Source organism: Barbus barbus, assembly GCF_936440315.1.
Source record: "Barbus barbus genome assembly, chromosome: 42".
Classification (NCBI taxonomy): domain Eukaryota; kingdom Metazoa; phylum Chordata; class Actinopteri; order Cypriniformes; family Cyprinidae; genus Barbus; species Barbus barbus.
The window spans coordinates 22,526,608-22,543,230 of NC_136720.1; the positions used below are offsets into that span (position 1 = coordinate 22,526,608).

Genomic DNA, 16,623 nt, shown 5'->3' on the forward strand with positions numbered 1-16,623 from the left:
ATTAAACATGTTTACAGGCATTATGGAATTGAATTTGTCTTAGAAAGTGCAGGTAGCTTGTTCAACAAAAATCTGTTTAGTGAAACAGAGAAGATATCATTGTTAGGCCCCTAAAGCTTTTAAAATCTCTCCTACTCTTTTCTTTATAAAAGTTATTAATCTAGAAATGGTTTAAAATATAGACAGATGAGTTCTAATATTGTGTTAGATGGCCTTGGAGCTGTGTGAGGTGCTGGGAAATATATTTGAGGATTCATCACATTTAATTTTGTTTTGAATTAAATTGTGACATCTTGCTCATTCCATTCATTCAGGATGTATCAGGTTTAAACATGGCTGCCACTGTATCTTGCATAATTAGTCGTAGAGTTTTTACTTTTGTATCAATGCTTTCTGTCTGTTACAGGTTTATCTGGTTTACTTCTGCTACTTTGTCATTTTTTCAATTGATGCAGTACAGGTACATGGTGACCTTGTCTGTAGCTGCAGAAGCATCTCAACCTGCAATCTGATTGAAAAGGAAGGGCAAAAGATTGTGGACTTCAGCCTGCCTGAACAGTGCCAGCATAGAATTTGAGTTATAATTTAGCTCTCCTAGTTTTTGACTGATAGCCGGCCTCTAAAAGGCCTGTCTGCACTGCTGAAAGCCTCGCTGATGTACGAGCACGCCTGTCTGACAAATCCTCCGTGTCAGTCAGTGGCTGATGAGCATTCATCATGTTTGTAATTTTTTGGGTTGTGAGTTTGTGCTGGATCTTAAATGGAGCAAATACAATGTGATTCTTTGCAGCTGATTCGGTTGTCTTAAACTTGAACCAGGCAGTCCCCTCTTTATGGCACTGGAAGAATAGTTCTCCAGAAAATAAAAATGCTGTCATTTGCCGAACCTGTTGTTTCAGTCACATTTGACGTACTTTTGTGAAACACAAGACGTTTAGCAGAATGTATAAGCTGTTATTTTCCAAACAATAATTTATTTATGGTCCTTTTTTGTTATTTGTAGAGTTTATTGCTCATTTGCACTGCCACATGTTCCATGTTGACTTGTTTTTGTAGGCTTGACCATGTCTATTCCTATTCACTTTCTTTGTACAGATAAGAGCACCTTGGAAATTAACCTTTTTTTGTGTTCTGCAGAAGAAAAAGTCATATGAGTTTGGAAAAACATGATAACATTAATTTCTGGATGAACTATTCCTTCAAGAAATGTTTGTTAATCACGGTAAGGCTTTTTTCCCCCCAGAACTTAGATCAGGAAACATGCTAATTCCAACATGAGAAGAAAGAAAAAAACGCTGACATTTATTTAGTTTTTACATTACCTTAAGCACATTGGTCTCATTGACTAATGTGCTTAGGGTAGAACAGACAGCACAGTCAATATAAAAATGGCTTTTTTCACACTCAAAGCGAGGACGCAATGCTTTTAAACCATGTTTATGCTAACAATTCTCATATAGTATTTGCACAAATTTGCATGTGAGGCTGGAATCATGGCTCTGTTCTCCAGGGATCTCTCAGCAAACCATTAGAAGTAACATTCAAAAGTGTTTTTTTTTTTTTTCTGGTCTAAGATTCAGGAGTAGGCACTTACCCTGTCATGATCAACCTTCTGCAATTTATGTCTGAGAGATGCTTTTAAACTGTCTGCATTCAACAACATCCAGTCCTGATAGTAATATAATCAAATATAATATATATTTATGTATATGGATTCCTTAAGATGTACATTTGTGTTTTATTCAGCAAATGTGTAGTCTCGTTACTTAAGTTGTATCTTTCATACTGTAAGTAATTCACACTTGTTTACTGCCTGGCTACTGCACAGAAGATACCGGTTACATTTCTGGATAGAATATATAACAATTTTAGGCATGAAAAGACAGATCTGCTTTTAAATAGAAAAACAACATATTTCATCGAAAGTTCACATCATAATAACCGTAATCTTCTATTCTACTAGATTTCCTTCTCAACAAACAGTCGGGTCTCTAACACGCCTATGTGGTTGTCGTACAGCACAGACGGTATTGCTTGGGACCACAAGGACTGTTCAACTACTCTTTACACATTTAACAGTCAGGTATGAGAAACAACACCTTCCTGATGTCTTAATATCATCTGTTTTCAGTGAATGGCCTAGAAATATCACACTGCATATTTTAGCAGAAAGTCTCTACCTCTCGCTAGTTACCACTGTTCCATTGCCACTTGCCACATCTGGCAGCTCGTGATGAGGGGCTATAGAGCTAGTTATAGATTTTTAGACATCCCTTCCATTTGAATTTGATGTCTGTTTCAAGGCAAAAAGATAAATGGCAAGTTGGAACGGCAAGTTGGAACAGCAAGTTCTCCGCTCTTGCCTTGACAATTTGCTTGTAGTTTTTGTGGTCCTCTACAGGTGCAGCTTAAAATGCATTGTCCAACACATTTATGACTGTGGCTTTCACCTCAACAGCAGCTGGCATCCCTTTCCCAGAAATCCATAGCCTTGTAAAGGGAGACTGCTGGCTGGTCTCAGACATCAGAGCCATTTTGGAAGGGTATCGCTTCAGTTCTCCATAAATGCAGTGGTTCCTCATAAAGACATAAATCAGAAAGCAAGCCACTGAGATCACAATGAAAAGCACACCAAAAGCAGCAATCAGCGCCATGTCCCACCTCTCAGAGTCCTTTACGGCTTGTTCTAATCCTTTAGTTAGGACATTGACGCACCTAGTGTCATGTTTATGATGGATGCTGTGAATGTCCACGCACACTTTGTACTGTGTAGCAGGGCTGAGATGTGTGAGATTATATACAGTCATGTCAGATGGTACCCTAGCTGTAAATGCCACTGTTGGATGGTTTGTCGTGGGCAATGTATACCACTTAATGTTTGGTGCCAGGCTACCATGAGAGGCATTCCAGGATATCAACACAGAGTTGGTCTGTACAGATTCGATGTTGACATTCATTGAGTCATTGACAGGTTGTGGGAAGTATCCATTTACCTCCACTGAGACAGATTTCAGGTCTGCCCCAACAAGATTGTGTGCCACACATGTGTACAATCCAGCCTCGATCTCAGTTATATCATAAATATCAAGTGTGCCTTCAGGGTGCATGTAGAATCTCGCAGAAACAGCATTTGGGATGACCCTTCTCCCTGACGGAGTCACCCAGTAAATGTCTGGCTCAGGTTCAGCAAAGGCACGGCAGTGAAGAGACACAGATCTCCCACTTTCCACACTGATTTGTGTGGGGAGGCTTTCTGAAGAGATGAGAGGCAGACAGATCTCCATCATCTCTCTGAAGTGAACCTGCCGGACATGCTGACCTTCATACTCTGGAGGTTCCACACAGAACAGGGAATCAGGCTCCATGAAGCGAATGTTTGTCTTGTTCATGTTCATCCACCGTACAACGCAGTCACAGCGGATAGGGTTAGAGTGCATGCTAACCTCCCGGAGATTTGGGAGAGACTCCACTGTGATCCTGTGGAGGGCACTTAAAGCATTACCGTTTAACATTAGTGTTTCCAGCCTCGGCAGCCTATAGAAAGCATTTGGATGTATGTAGGAAAGTTTGGGGTTGTTGGTGGCTTCAATTTTGGTCAGTTCTGGGAGGTTGTTGAGGGCAAAACTATCAATGGACACCAACTCTGGCATGCTGTTAATGCCCAGCTCCTTAAGATGGAGCATGTCCACAAAGTCACCCCTTTGAATTCGCCCAATGGGGTTTTTATTAAGGTCCAAAAACTTGAGGCTCTTCAGATGCCTGAGAGCACCATGGGGTACCTTAGGGAATGTATTATCATAGAATGAGATACTCTCCAGATTGTCAAGGCCCAGAAGTGAATCATCTGGTATCTGTGACAGGTTCATTCTAGTAAGAACCAGGCTGCGAAGGTTTCTCAGAGGCTTGAAATTCATACCCTGAATAGAGAGGACAGGATTTTCCCCAATCATTAGAATTTCCAAATTTGGTAAGGGCTCAAACCATTCGCTTTTTATACTCTGAAGCCGGTTGGAGTTGAGGTGAAGTCTCAGCAAGCTCTGAAGGCCACGAAAAGCCTCGGGAGAAATTAAGGAGATGAGGTTGTGATTTAGGTAGAGCTCCTGAAGGTTGATCAGTTGAGAAAGGCTGTTGTCTGGTAGGGCACATATCCAGTTTTCCTCCATGTGTAGGGATAAGAGTTGAGGGAGGTGGCCAATATTGACATCATTTATTGATGACAGGTTGTTTTGTGAGAGATCAATTTCAGTGATGTTTGGCAGGTAATCCAAAGGGCGCTCAATCTTAGCAATGTTGTTGGTCTGCAGTAAAATGACTTGTGTATCAGATGGCAATCTCATGGACAGGTTAAAAAGTCCGAGGTCATTACAGTCAACAGTGGGAGCCTCCATATAGACAGAGCTAGGGGAAAACCAGGGTCTAATCTCACATATGCAAAGTTTGGGACAACTGACTCTCTCTTCTGCAGCAAGAACCAAGGTAGTCACTGCAAGACCCACTAGCAAATAATCCGCAAATGATATGTCCTTCATATTGGCACAATTCCCACCAGTAAGTAGTTGGTCCTTAAAGATTTTGTGTCAAAAGCACTTCACTTCAAAAATAATCAACCATTTGTGGTGATCACTTGAATCCAACAGAAGGCCTTCCCTAGGTCCTGACTGATGTGCTGTCAACAGATGTGATGTCCCGTCGCCAAGTCTCCCGTAATTCAGATTGAAGGTGGTGTATGAAATTTTACTGGTTGGGCAGATAAAGGTAAAAAGGTCACCATTAAACCTCTGGTAGTGGTGTTTTCAGTTAGGCCGAAGCAAGGTCGTTCATTTCATTTAATACTACAGATGACGCCATCGTCAGTCTAATCCACTTCTACCTGAAGAAAATAAGAAGAGATGAAAATATTAGCATATAATTACCAAGAAAAATGCAAGGGCATCACTAAGGCAAGACCGAGGCATGCTGACATTTACAAAAGCCACATTAAAGCACTCTGATGTCTGCTGACATTTTATTCAGCAGTACCTTGCAAACTAAGCCTTTGACATACGGATATGGGTGTCCTTCACCTTAGATATTATTTTGGGATTCTGAAGCTAAAGTTCCCTAAAATATGTAAATTATGAAGCTTAGTGTGTTTGACATGTAGGCATTAATATTGCTGCTAATTTTTCAAAAGGGTAGATTCCCCAGAAGCAACTCGCCATGATGAAATGTTCTAGTGTTGTGCACAAAACATTCTCACTATACTCCACTTTAGTGAAAATAACATGATTGGGCTATAAGCAACATAAACCATGGCCTTGAATACTTCATATTTTAATTGCAAAGACCGCATTAGGTCTCAACATTACTTTTAAACACCAATTTGTTATTTTTCCACTGTTAAAAGCAACTCTTTGTTGTGCTACGCAGAATACTGAAGAAAAATCTGCAATTCTGTGAGAGTCCTCAGCATCACCAGGGTTACTATGGAAAGTGCCATAGCCAGAATGCAAGCAAGACAGACAGACAGAAAGAAAGAGACTGTTCCATCACACTATCATCTCTCTTTTCAACTTCAGTGCCTAAGGAAGGTGGTGAGGAAGTGAGGATACCACAGACAGTCTTTAGTAAGCCTCACCGACAGAGAAACCCAGAGTTCACCCCTCAAGGCTCTGTGGAGGTGAGAGTGTGTTTTTTGGTTGAGTAATTGAGGGGGCGAAATGTGTGATTTTCTAAGGCAACAAGATTCTTCATTATTAATAAGCTTCAATACAGGGACCTTTATGATGAATAATATTTGCGGCAACAGAATCTGTTTTGAAGTACATAATATATAGGGCCTTCCCTAGATCAGGTGATTTCTGTCTGGTGGGGTGTTACTGATCTGATCACCTGATCTGTTGTCTCTCTATCACCAAAGTGTACTTGTGTTGTAAACAGAGACGCTAGGAACTACACTGAATTGTCCCATAGACCAGTGTTTCCCACCACTTTGCCGCAACACGTTGTCGGGTGTGATGTGGAAAATTATCAAAAACTTCCTTATCTCTACTATATTCCATTATTATTTTAAATCAGTGCTATTGGTCATTATGTTGGTTTGTGGGTTTTACAAATATTTAACCAATGAAAAGCATTCAAAAGAGCTTGTGACTAAACCTCGTAATGCCATTGGATCCTAAAATTGTCAGTCAAACGTCATAACTCCACCCTGCCTCCATTCAGAATGAAGTGCTGCGATGCACAGTGTGAAGACAGAAGTCTACTTCTTTGTAATGCAAGGGTAAATAAAGAAATTATGTTTGAATACAATAAGTACAGCGTTTTCTTTACTCAAGAAATGCTGTCTATAAAGGCTAATGTTTATGTGTGTAAAAAGAGCAGAGAAGACTCTTAGCATTGCTGTCTAGTTGTAGCCAATACACTTTTGTACGTTTTAAATATCATAGCTGTTCGTCTTTTATATCGTGAGATTTTGGCCAAAAGTATTAACTAAGTGCCCATACAGCTACAATAAACTTAATAAACTGGTGAAAACATAATGCTCTTAATTGAATGCCTCAGATGCGGCTGTTCTAATGATGGACAAAACATAGATCTCTGTCAGTCGCACGTCAAAAACCTCATTAACTCCATTTGACTGTGATTTTCAGAAATTAAGTGTAAGTGTCTGATCATATATAAAGCCAAAATACCAACTCTGATGATGCAAAGTTGAATTATTGGGGAAATACGTTTCCCCTTTCTATCTTTTTTTTTTTTTTTTTTTTTGGTAATGTTTAGTGGTGTGCTGTGGGATTTTTTACATCAAAACTGTGCCGTGGCAGAAAAAAGGTTGGGAAACACTGCCATAGACAACGACCGTCAAATTGTTAATAAGCCTAGCAGGTAATGAGAGCTTTTAAATTTGGGTGTTTATTACACCTCATAGATGGGCCGCTACTCTCACGGTGGTTGGAAAATGGATGCTTGACAATACCTGTGTCAGCCATAAATACTGGAAAATGCATCTAGTTTTCCTGACTGACACGAATGGCCTATTTTCCTGACGTGTTAAATGGAGCACTGCTTCTACAGCACCTGCATGTTCTCTCTAGTAGTGCAGGTTCACTACTAAGTGCGTAGGCATGCTTGTCTGTTGATAGTATAGCGTTAATGTGTAATAAATGAAACTGCAGTTTGTTTTTCTTCTAATATTTCTAGTCTCTTCTTTTAAATTGTGATAGTTCTGGATCCCTGATTTTCCCAGATATTAGAATATCAAGATATTAAAATTAGTACTTATTATTTAATAAAAGTTTAGAATTTAGGATGCATTTAGGATAACTGTTCTGGCAGCCCACATGCAATATGTTTTATACTTCTTTCTATTTTCTATTGTGCAGGAATGTTTTTTTTTTTCATCTTGCCCTTTTAGACAAGGTTATGCTTTTGATGCAGGGCCAGAGTTTCCATGTTCAGTGATTTCACATTGTGAACAGGACCATTTAACAATGCACAATAAAGGCATAGGTCAATGGGGCATGAACAATTTGGCACTGTAATGAGTGTGTTAAATCAAGGTTTCCATAGTCAACAGCATCATCTGCAACTGTTAGATTTCTGTACATTATTTCAGAATGTAATTATTTAGCTACATTTTAAAAAGGAACTAAAACTGTGTGCAGTGGCATCGTTATTGCATATATGTTGTGAAGTGAGAAGAAATCAAATAACTTTTTAGTTATTTTACGACTACATAATCGATACACTATCCTCCAGAAATAACCCTGTTAGAGCCCTAGTTTCTGCGATGGTAAATAATGTATTTTTTTGCGTGTAATGGTCGTAATGGCTCATGATCGTGTTCTGGAGGCTGTTTCTGTTAGAGTATCTACAAAAAACACTCCCAGGAGAGGAGACACACTAATACAACTAAACCTGTATTAACCTCCACTGACTCTGTAACAGCAATAAAGGTATGGCGCACCCATTAAAAATTCCAGTTAAAGACAAATGAAGGAAATTAGGCTTAACCCAGTTAAGTGTAGGTGAGATCGTACAAACGTAAGAACTTGGAACAACACCGTGGCTCATAGAGCTTAAGTGGCAATACCTTGCATAGCGTGCCACACGTTCAGAGACAGAGAGAAATGCAACTAATAACAGAGAAAATGGAATTTCAAGATGGATGCCTCTAATCACCATCCCGATGTACTGCAGAGTCAGTCAACGAAATTGGAGAGAAGAGTCAGAGAATCATTCCCCGCCATTATTTGCCAGACCTGATATCACAGAGCTAGCATCATCTTGATTGGGCTTGTAAAATATAAGGGCATGTTTGAAAAAATGTGTCCGGTGGGCAGAAGCCCTACTGACACTGAGAAGTAACTCAGGCTAAATGGTGGCAGCCCGGCTCCTGTGTTTGCTTTGGGCTGAGGAGTTTGAGATAGGCTGTAAATCTTGAGCTGGGGACTAGATTTTAAAGGTGCCATAGAATGGAAAACTGTATTTACCTTGGGATAGTTGAATAATAACAGTTCTGTACATGGAAATGACATACCGTGAGCTGTGGCCGAACCCTCCAATGTGGCTGAATTACAACAAAGTAAGATGAGCCAAGATGAGTGGGCCAAAATTCCTCCACAGCGCTGTAACAGACTCGTTGCAAGTTATCGCAAACGCTTGATTGCAGTTGTTGCTGCTAAGGGTGGCCCAACCAGTTATTAGCTTTAGGGGGCAAGCACTTTTTCACACAGGGCCATGTGGGTTTGGATTTTGTTTTCCCTTCATAATAAAAAAACTTCATTCAAAAACTGCATGTTGTGTTTACTTGTGTTATCTTTAATTAATATTTAAATTTGTTTGGTGATCTGAAACATTAAAGTGTGACAAACATGCAAAAAAAAAATTAAAATCAGGAAGGGGGCGAACACTTTTTCACACCACTATATTAATAGCGGCTCCCTGATGCCCGCATTTTATTTACAGTATAATTACCCAACGACATAACTGCGCGAGAAAGTACTGAAATATATATTTTCCCTGTGTTTCCTTCCTGTAAGCTACTGAAATGAACCACACTGTAAAACAGCCAATCAGAGCAGAGCTCAACATTGAGCCGCACAGTGAAACAGCCAATCAGAGCAGAGCTCAACATTATTATTCATGACCCTTCCACATAAGCCAATAACAGACCGTTTCATTCTGGGGAGAAATCCTAGGGTTGTAAATGGACATGTAAAACTGTTTTTGGAGAATTTTTGCACTTACTTAAGCCACATACCTTCTATGTAAATATCAGAGAACAATTTAAAATATTGTATCAATGCATTCTATGGCACCTTTAAAGTAGCTGTAGCAACTCAATGTAAAATGCACTGGGGATAATAAGATGTTTTGTGTTTTTAAATAGGGATACACATACATTAATGTACATTGAGGAAACTTTTCTAAAAAGACCAAGTACAATAATGTATTTTGATTTGATGATGTTACAGGTCTCAAGCCACCACTTCCTAGCCACTGCTCCATCTCCAGGTAATTTGTTACAAGCACAAAAAAAATATATTTAGAACATAAAAGTAACATTTAACTGACCAACAAGCTTACATGGGTGAATTAAATATATATGATGCCAGGTGTAGCTGTAGGCTTTCAGTTAAACTTCTGTCAAACAGATCGCATGTACAGAAAGTAGGGCAGAGGTGGAACTGCTATAGAGTTATAGAGATGATTCAGAGGAAATATTGTTCAAATGGTCTTGAGAATTTTTCTCGCTCATTCATTCAAATGTCTACAGAAGACACCCCTGCTCTTACACCCATGCTCTCTCTCCTCTTTGTGTTTCACTTAAGCTCTTATTTTTCCCCTCCTCTCTTCACATGCTCTGTGTAAGCTGTTCTCTCAGGCCTGGAGAAGACGCAGAGGGCCTAGGTGCCAGCCAGTTTGCATAGGCCTCTCAGTGGGTGGCATAGTCTGTTTTGCTGCTCCTCCCCCTGCCCTGTGCTTCATTGATTTGCCATTACACTATTTTCAAGGTAAGGGAAGAGTCCATTAAACAGGCTTTGCTATGCAATGTGTGTGCATAATGAAGTTTCCAGTGCAATCCTCAAGGAACGTTTCCCTCCTATGTGCTCGCAAAATCAGCACCGAGTCAACGGTTAATGCAGAATCAATGTTCCAAATTAACCGATGGACCCCACAGGTTTCAGCTTTTCCACTGCCGTCCTTTGTTTCCCTCAATGAATTCAAGTGTACATGAACAATTCTGGTATTTTGTAACTGGTTGTTTGATGCTGATTTGCTCTTTTAGGGAAATATAGTTTGTGCTGATATAAATTAACTTGAACGGCAATTCCTGAAGGAAATATCAGTGCTTGCAAGGTAGAAAAAGAACAGTCATGATGTTCTAAACAAGCACAGGTTTTAAAATTTGGTTCTGTGTAAATGAAATGCCAGATCAGAGCCACTTTTGCTGTTGTCATGACACTCCGCGTGCATCTAATTTTATTTATTATTTATTTTCTCTCTGCTGTGCATGGGACCTCGCACCCAACGCAACACTGTCTTTGCCATGTAAGAGTGATTTTAAACTCTTAAATAGACCTAAGGACAAAAATACCAATCACAAGTCACTATGCAAATAGTTGCAAAGTGGAAATTTGTTTTGCAAATATTACAATGGATTTTGAATGGTAAACATCAATTACCTTTTTTTCAATTTTAATATTAGCCTAAATTTGTGGGGAAGAAATTGAAAAGGGGTATATCAATTAGGGGTGTGCTCAAAATATCGATTCTTAGATACATACCGATATAATAAAAAAAGATACAGTATCGATATTCTAGCCCTTAGTATCGATACTCCGCCCAGCCATTAGGGGGCGCAGCGGCGCCCGCGAGTTTCAAAAAACTCATGGAAAATGTTAAAGCAAGATGTAGCATTTAAGTGATTTCATAGTGAAATATGTTATGGCAGTACATGGTGTCACAAAAAAGAATTATAAGAAGATTTAATAAGAAGTTAAGAATAATAAGAAGAAGATTTTGTGCTTGTGTGAGCTCAGACTGTACCCTTGGAAAGTTAAATGTTGACTTGTGGTAATTTCCAGATTAATACAATTTGTGTACAATTAATCAGAGCACTTAAAGTTGCAAATATTTAAGCAAAATGCACTTTGTTATAATGCACTTTTGTCTTCATTAAATTGAAGAAAAATGCAGAGTTCTGTTTGAGTAAATGTGTTCAGCATTAACTAATTGGCTCTGGCCCATGTATTTTTATTGAATCGTATCGAATCGTGTCACATTGTATCAAATCGTATCGAGACAGCTCTGTATCGAGGTACGTATCGAATCGTGACCTGTGTATCGAGGTATGTATCGTATCGCCAGGTTCTCCAAGGTATACAGCCCTAATATCAATACAGTTCTACAATGCAAGCACTAATTAAATGTATAAGCAAAAAGCATGCTATTCGAAGGTTAAAAGGTTTAAATGCACATTCTTACCAAATTTGCAAACCAGTTGGCCAAAGCCATCAAGGATCAATAAAGTGTCTCTTTATCTCTCAATCCTATTATTGACCTATTGATTCTAAACTAGTCTTCAGTGGAAGGCATTATTGCTCATATAGCTAGAGATAAACTGATTCTCTGGGTGCAAATGTGGTTTGGATTTAAAAACACACTGACATGAATGAGAATGCAGAATGTTTAGATGCCAGTACACTCCTTTTTACATCAGTTGTACATTTTCTTATAATTTTATAACTCCAATTGTACATTCTCTTTGAGTTTTAAGAGAGTTTTCCAGAATTTTCCCTTAAGGTTCTGAATATGATGTAAGAATATTCTGACTCATATCGATATAACCACATTGCTCATCCAGAGACATGTAACGTTACTATTTGCTCTAACATGCATAACCCAGCCTGAGGAAAATATACCATGCACAATGGGCAGAATAATTGCATCACTAAACTACACTATATATGAATAACCTAATTATGGAAACCAATAAAATCTCCCCAGGGTACAAATACAGCATTTCACTCTAATTGGGCCTGATTGATTGAAAGCGTGTTCCCAACAGCAAGTGTCAGTCGATCTATCGGTGTAGCAGTGTATGGTTTATTGTGTTCTAAACATCTCTAGATTGACTGTTTAGACATAATGAGATCCCAGTTCTCCCAGTATGCGCTCTATACCGCACCGGATGCCTCTACTACAGGTATCAGTCTAATCTAAGAACAGATGGAGAGCACAGCAGTGCTTCTCAGATGGTTCTGCTCTGTTTACTCATGAAAACACAGCATATGCTGCTATCATATTCTCTTATTAAAGTCTATATTTTGAAACAACTAGTCGAGGCTTTTGCAACAATGAGATAATGTGGAGTGTGGTGACCTTTTCAGTAGATGGAGATTGGGGAGAAATCATTAAAAAGCCAGTTTACCCTGCCTTAGATCTTTTTTCCCCTTTTTGTATTAGACATGGCAGGTACAACTATGCAAAACAAAAAAATATATATATATATATATACCTCTAAAAGTGCATTCATCATATTTCTGCATGTTTTCTATATTATATTTACATTCTCACTAATGCATATGGCACAGGCATTATCTAATTAACCCTCTGTGCAGTCAAGGAATGCTTTCAATGGGAACTGAACCCATGATATTAGTGTGGCTAGCATTATGTTCTGCAAGAACATGAAAGCATTTTAATCTTTCATTTCTTTGATGAAGTAAGCTAATGAAATGCTACACTTGCTATTTTTCAGCACTCACTTTGTGATGTTTTGTTTCGAAGCCCACACCACTTTGCACTGACAATACAGGCTTGCATAAATTGGATTTCAAACCGCACATCCACCATTGATTTGTGCTTCAAACTGTTTGGTATGACGCAATTTTTTGATTGAAATTGAGAAAGCAATTTTCCAGCACCTCGTCATACAAAGAGGTACTAAAATCAGTTAAACACTCCAGTGTGCTCACAGAAGCCGTGTCTGAGAGATCCGTAATATCAAGGGTTTTACTTATTGTCTGTTAATTAGTGCAGCCATCAAGTGGCCCATGTGATTACATCAGTGATTAAGAATTGCCTGCTCAGGTCTGAGTTTGAAGAGTTTGGCATGAAAGAGACTCCAAGGACACAAACTGGTTGGAGTGTATTGTCTACCATTAAGCCGCACAATATTTTTGTTCAACATTTTCGCTTTGTAACGAGTCAGTGGCCGGCCGTCAGTGAGGGACAACTGGTAATGGCTGTCCCAGGCCCCTGTGATTACAGTGGCCCGACTAAGGTCCTCTATGGGAAATCCCAATCCTTCCATATCATTCTTTCAGGCCCAGTGATTTTTTTGCCCCTGAAACCCATTGATCTAATTGGTATCTGCTTGCTAGTAGAGGATCATATATGGATATTTATGTGATGCACCTTTTTTTTTAACATAATTATACTTTAATATTTTTGATTTTGATCTTAATAATTTAATGTGATGCACTACCCCAAATATGTGTTTAAAATAATGCATGCATGCAAACACATACATGCTATTTGAAATCCGTAAGACAACCTCCGACTTGTGTTTTAGAAAGTGCAATGCCAGTCTGCAACGATTCCTCACCGCCTCCGTCTACAAAGAGATGTGGGAGGACAAACTCGCTGCTTATGTGATTAACAGCTGTGGTAAAAAACATTTTTTTTTTTTTTATTTCCTCATCTGTATAGGAGGTGTTTTGCTGTGGACGGTATAAATTAGGCTGAAGCAATGAATGCAGATCAGACGAATGGATCAGAATCACAATGCCTCCATTCAAAGCGATATACATTCATTTAACGATACTTACTGTACAGTGGACGCTCAAGGCGACTGCATTTGAAATTCATGTGTTATAGGGGTGCTGTAGAACATCTTGGACGGCAACAGGGTGATTTAAGGAAGATTGAGAACAGCCAGATGCAAGACTGCCTGTGGCTATTCGTCCAGGACGTGCCTTGTGTCCAAAAAAATACGCATGCCAAGCTGGAGCACAGATTTCCTGTTGCTGCTGCTGATGCACACATGTGTTTGTTCTCCGACCGCGACATCAGCAACAGGAATTCTGTGCTCCAGGTTGACATGGCTATTTATTCAACTACCTATGTGCTTGTTATCCATTTCCCTCCATTTCTACTCCTTCACGGTCGTTTTGCCACTCTGACGCATATTCTCTCAACTTGAATGTGTATGTTCATGCAGTAAAATACCGACTAAAATTAATATTTATGAACCAAATACACGAGGTGGATTGGAAAATGTTCAAACTTACCGTTTCAGCGTAAGTCATCCCGGTCAATAAAACGACATGTATTCCGTTCATCTATAGCGCAGTGCTCCAGAGAGCAAATGAAAATAAGCGCGCGTGATCTTCTTTTAACGCAGATGGAGAAGGTTCGCGCTCCTAACGTTAAGATTTTGCCGTGCGATTGAGGCAAAATCCACCAGGTGAGAGCCGTCTGGAAGCTTTTTAGAGTCACTCGCACTGACAGCCTCCTCCTTCCTCTGCGTTCAGAGGCGCATCTGCAGCCGCTCGTTCGGTTGTCACATTGACATGCCGCTGTCTGCCCAGCGGTCATTAATATCGGAACAGCCCCCGAGTCTCCAGAGATCAACCAATAGCGGCGGGGCGGAGAGAAACTCTCGCAGCTGATTGGCTATACAGCCGCGTCTGTCAGACAAGAACAGTTTGAGAAATAAGGAGAGGCAGAAGAAGATGAATAATATGTTGGTATTAATTTCTGATTGCGTCGTATTTAGGGGTTGTTGTTGTTGTTGTTGTTTTTCATAATTTTGTATACAAGTGACTGAGAGAGTATGAAAGATCATAGACTTTTTATATAGCTTCAAAAGTAATATAACATCAAGTTTACAGCATAGGCAAATAAGAGGGCAAACACTTGCTAGTTGTCACACTTGGACACTTGGATATTTCTCAGGGTTGGTTTATTTTTTTATTTAATTTCAAGAGGTTCTGAGTCTTGACTTACAAATATTGCATATTGTTATTCTATGGCGTTTGTTGTTACAATGAAAACTTGATCGAAACCATGTAGGATAGGCTTTTTATCTGAAATGACGCTGTAATTTTTAGAGGTAATTAAAGATAATTTAAATAAATCATTCATTAAACCGCAAATAAACAATAAATAGCATGCAATCATTTTGTCCCAAAAAAAAAAAACCTTACAGTTATTAATAGGCTACAATTAATTTGCTTTTTTAAAATAACTATCATTTTTAAACATTTAAAAGATGTGAAAACTTGGGGAATCACAGTGATGTTGATAGATAGCGCTCTTACTTGTTATTACTTAAGTAATAACTGTTGTGTTTTTTATATTTTTGTATCATCCCAGACAAGGTGTAGAACTTCATTTAAGGACCAGAACTGCCCAACAACCAGAATTTTGGGACAAAAAAAGCTGAAGGTAGACTTCCCATTATCCAATTATTTTGGTTCTTGTTTCAGGGACTCTGACAGAGTACGTCCTTTTTGCTGTGACCCTGTTTTCAGGGATGAATTCACTGTGAAGGTGCTTTCCTGAAACGGACCTGTCTTGCTTTACAGCCCATGCACAGGTCCTTCACAGCTCACCCTCGGGACTTCAAACACCTTGAGAAAACAGAGATATAACTCATAATAAAACTCCCAATAGGGTCGGACACTGGACCATTTTTTCTGTTCTGGCATCAGGAGACTGCTCTGCCAAAGAAAAATGTGCATGTACTATAAAAGCATAAATCTGGGTTTTGGTTGATGTCAGCAAGTACCAGGTTTTCATCTGTCCATGCCCCCATTTATGCAAAATTTAGAGGAATATTAGGAATTTGTGAGGTGGTTTTGTCGTGGCATTTCACTGCATCTGTTTTCTGACAGACGAGGCCTTAGACGGCAGTTCAGTTTATTGACTAGAGTCCCACAGTTATAAATATTTTTACAAGAAACTTAGAGAAGATGGTCTTACAGCCTCTGACAAAGACGTAGAATCTGTAAAGTTTTCTGAAGAGCCTTTAACAAAAGTAATTTTAAAGCTACAAGCGTATTGATTCTGAAACCACTATTATGGCAAATACTTGCACAGATGTAAACATTGTATAAAACCGATTTTAATTTATGATAATATATTAATGTCAGATTGATTCAATGCTTGTCAGTCATAAACCACCCACGCCAGGTTATTGAACTATAAACTAGTCTTCCGCCATGTAATAGTCAACAGAAGTATTAAGAAACCTTTTTTTTTTTTTAACAACAACTTCTTGAACTCAACATATCATAAGTTGTTTTCTCAATTTGTTCTCTCTTATTTTTTCTTTTGTCTAGAGGTGACAAAGACATATCTATAGCATTGCATCATGGATGAAATTTTTACTTTGACCAAGGACTCACCCAAGCTGAAACAGCTCCTTCAGTGAAACACCTTTTCCAAAACAGTGTCCTGAAAGGGCTTTTTTTGTCATAGACAAATTTGTGACTTTGAACATGTGTTCAGTTTTATTGCCAGCCAAAGGATGTTGATGCAGAAGGATGTTGAAGGATGACAGATGCAGATAGTTCACCCAAAAACAAAAATTTTCTGAATATTTTTCACAATCAGGCCATCCAAGAT

At 39.0% G+C, this 16,623-nt stretch overlaps 1 protein-coding gene across 1 annotated transcript; it reads right to left on the reverse strand.

The window, feature by feature from the left end:
* Positions 1-1,276: 1,276 nt before the first annotated feature.
* lrrn3b (leucine rich repeat neuronal 3b) lies at positions 1,277-14,576 on the reverse strand. Its single transcript, XM_079403550.1, has 2 exons — positions 14,283-14,576; positions 1,277-4,870 (listed from the first exon to the last, which is right to left on the reverse strand). The coding sequence occupies exon 2, from the start codon at positions 4,527-4,529 to the stop codon at positions 2,409-2,411; it is 2,121 nt and encodes a 706-aa protein (XP_079259676.1). The 5' UTR covers positions 4,530-4,870; positions 14,283-14,576; the 3' UTR covers positions 1,277-2,408.
* Between the last annotated feature and the right edge of the window lie 2,047 nt (positions 14,577-16,623).

Coding starts and splice junctions, on each gene's coding strand:
- lrrn3b (XM_079403550.1), bottom strand. CDS start 4,529: ATGAAGGACATATCATTTGCGGATTATTTGCTAGTGGGTCTTGCAGTG.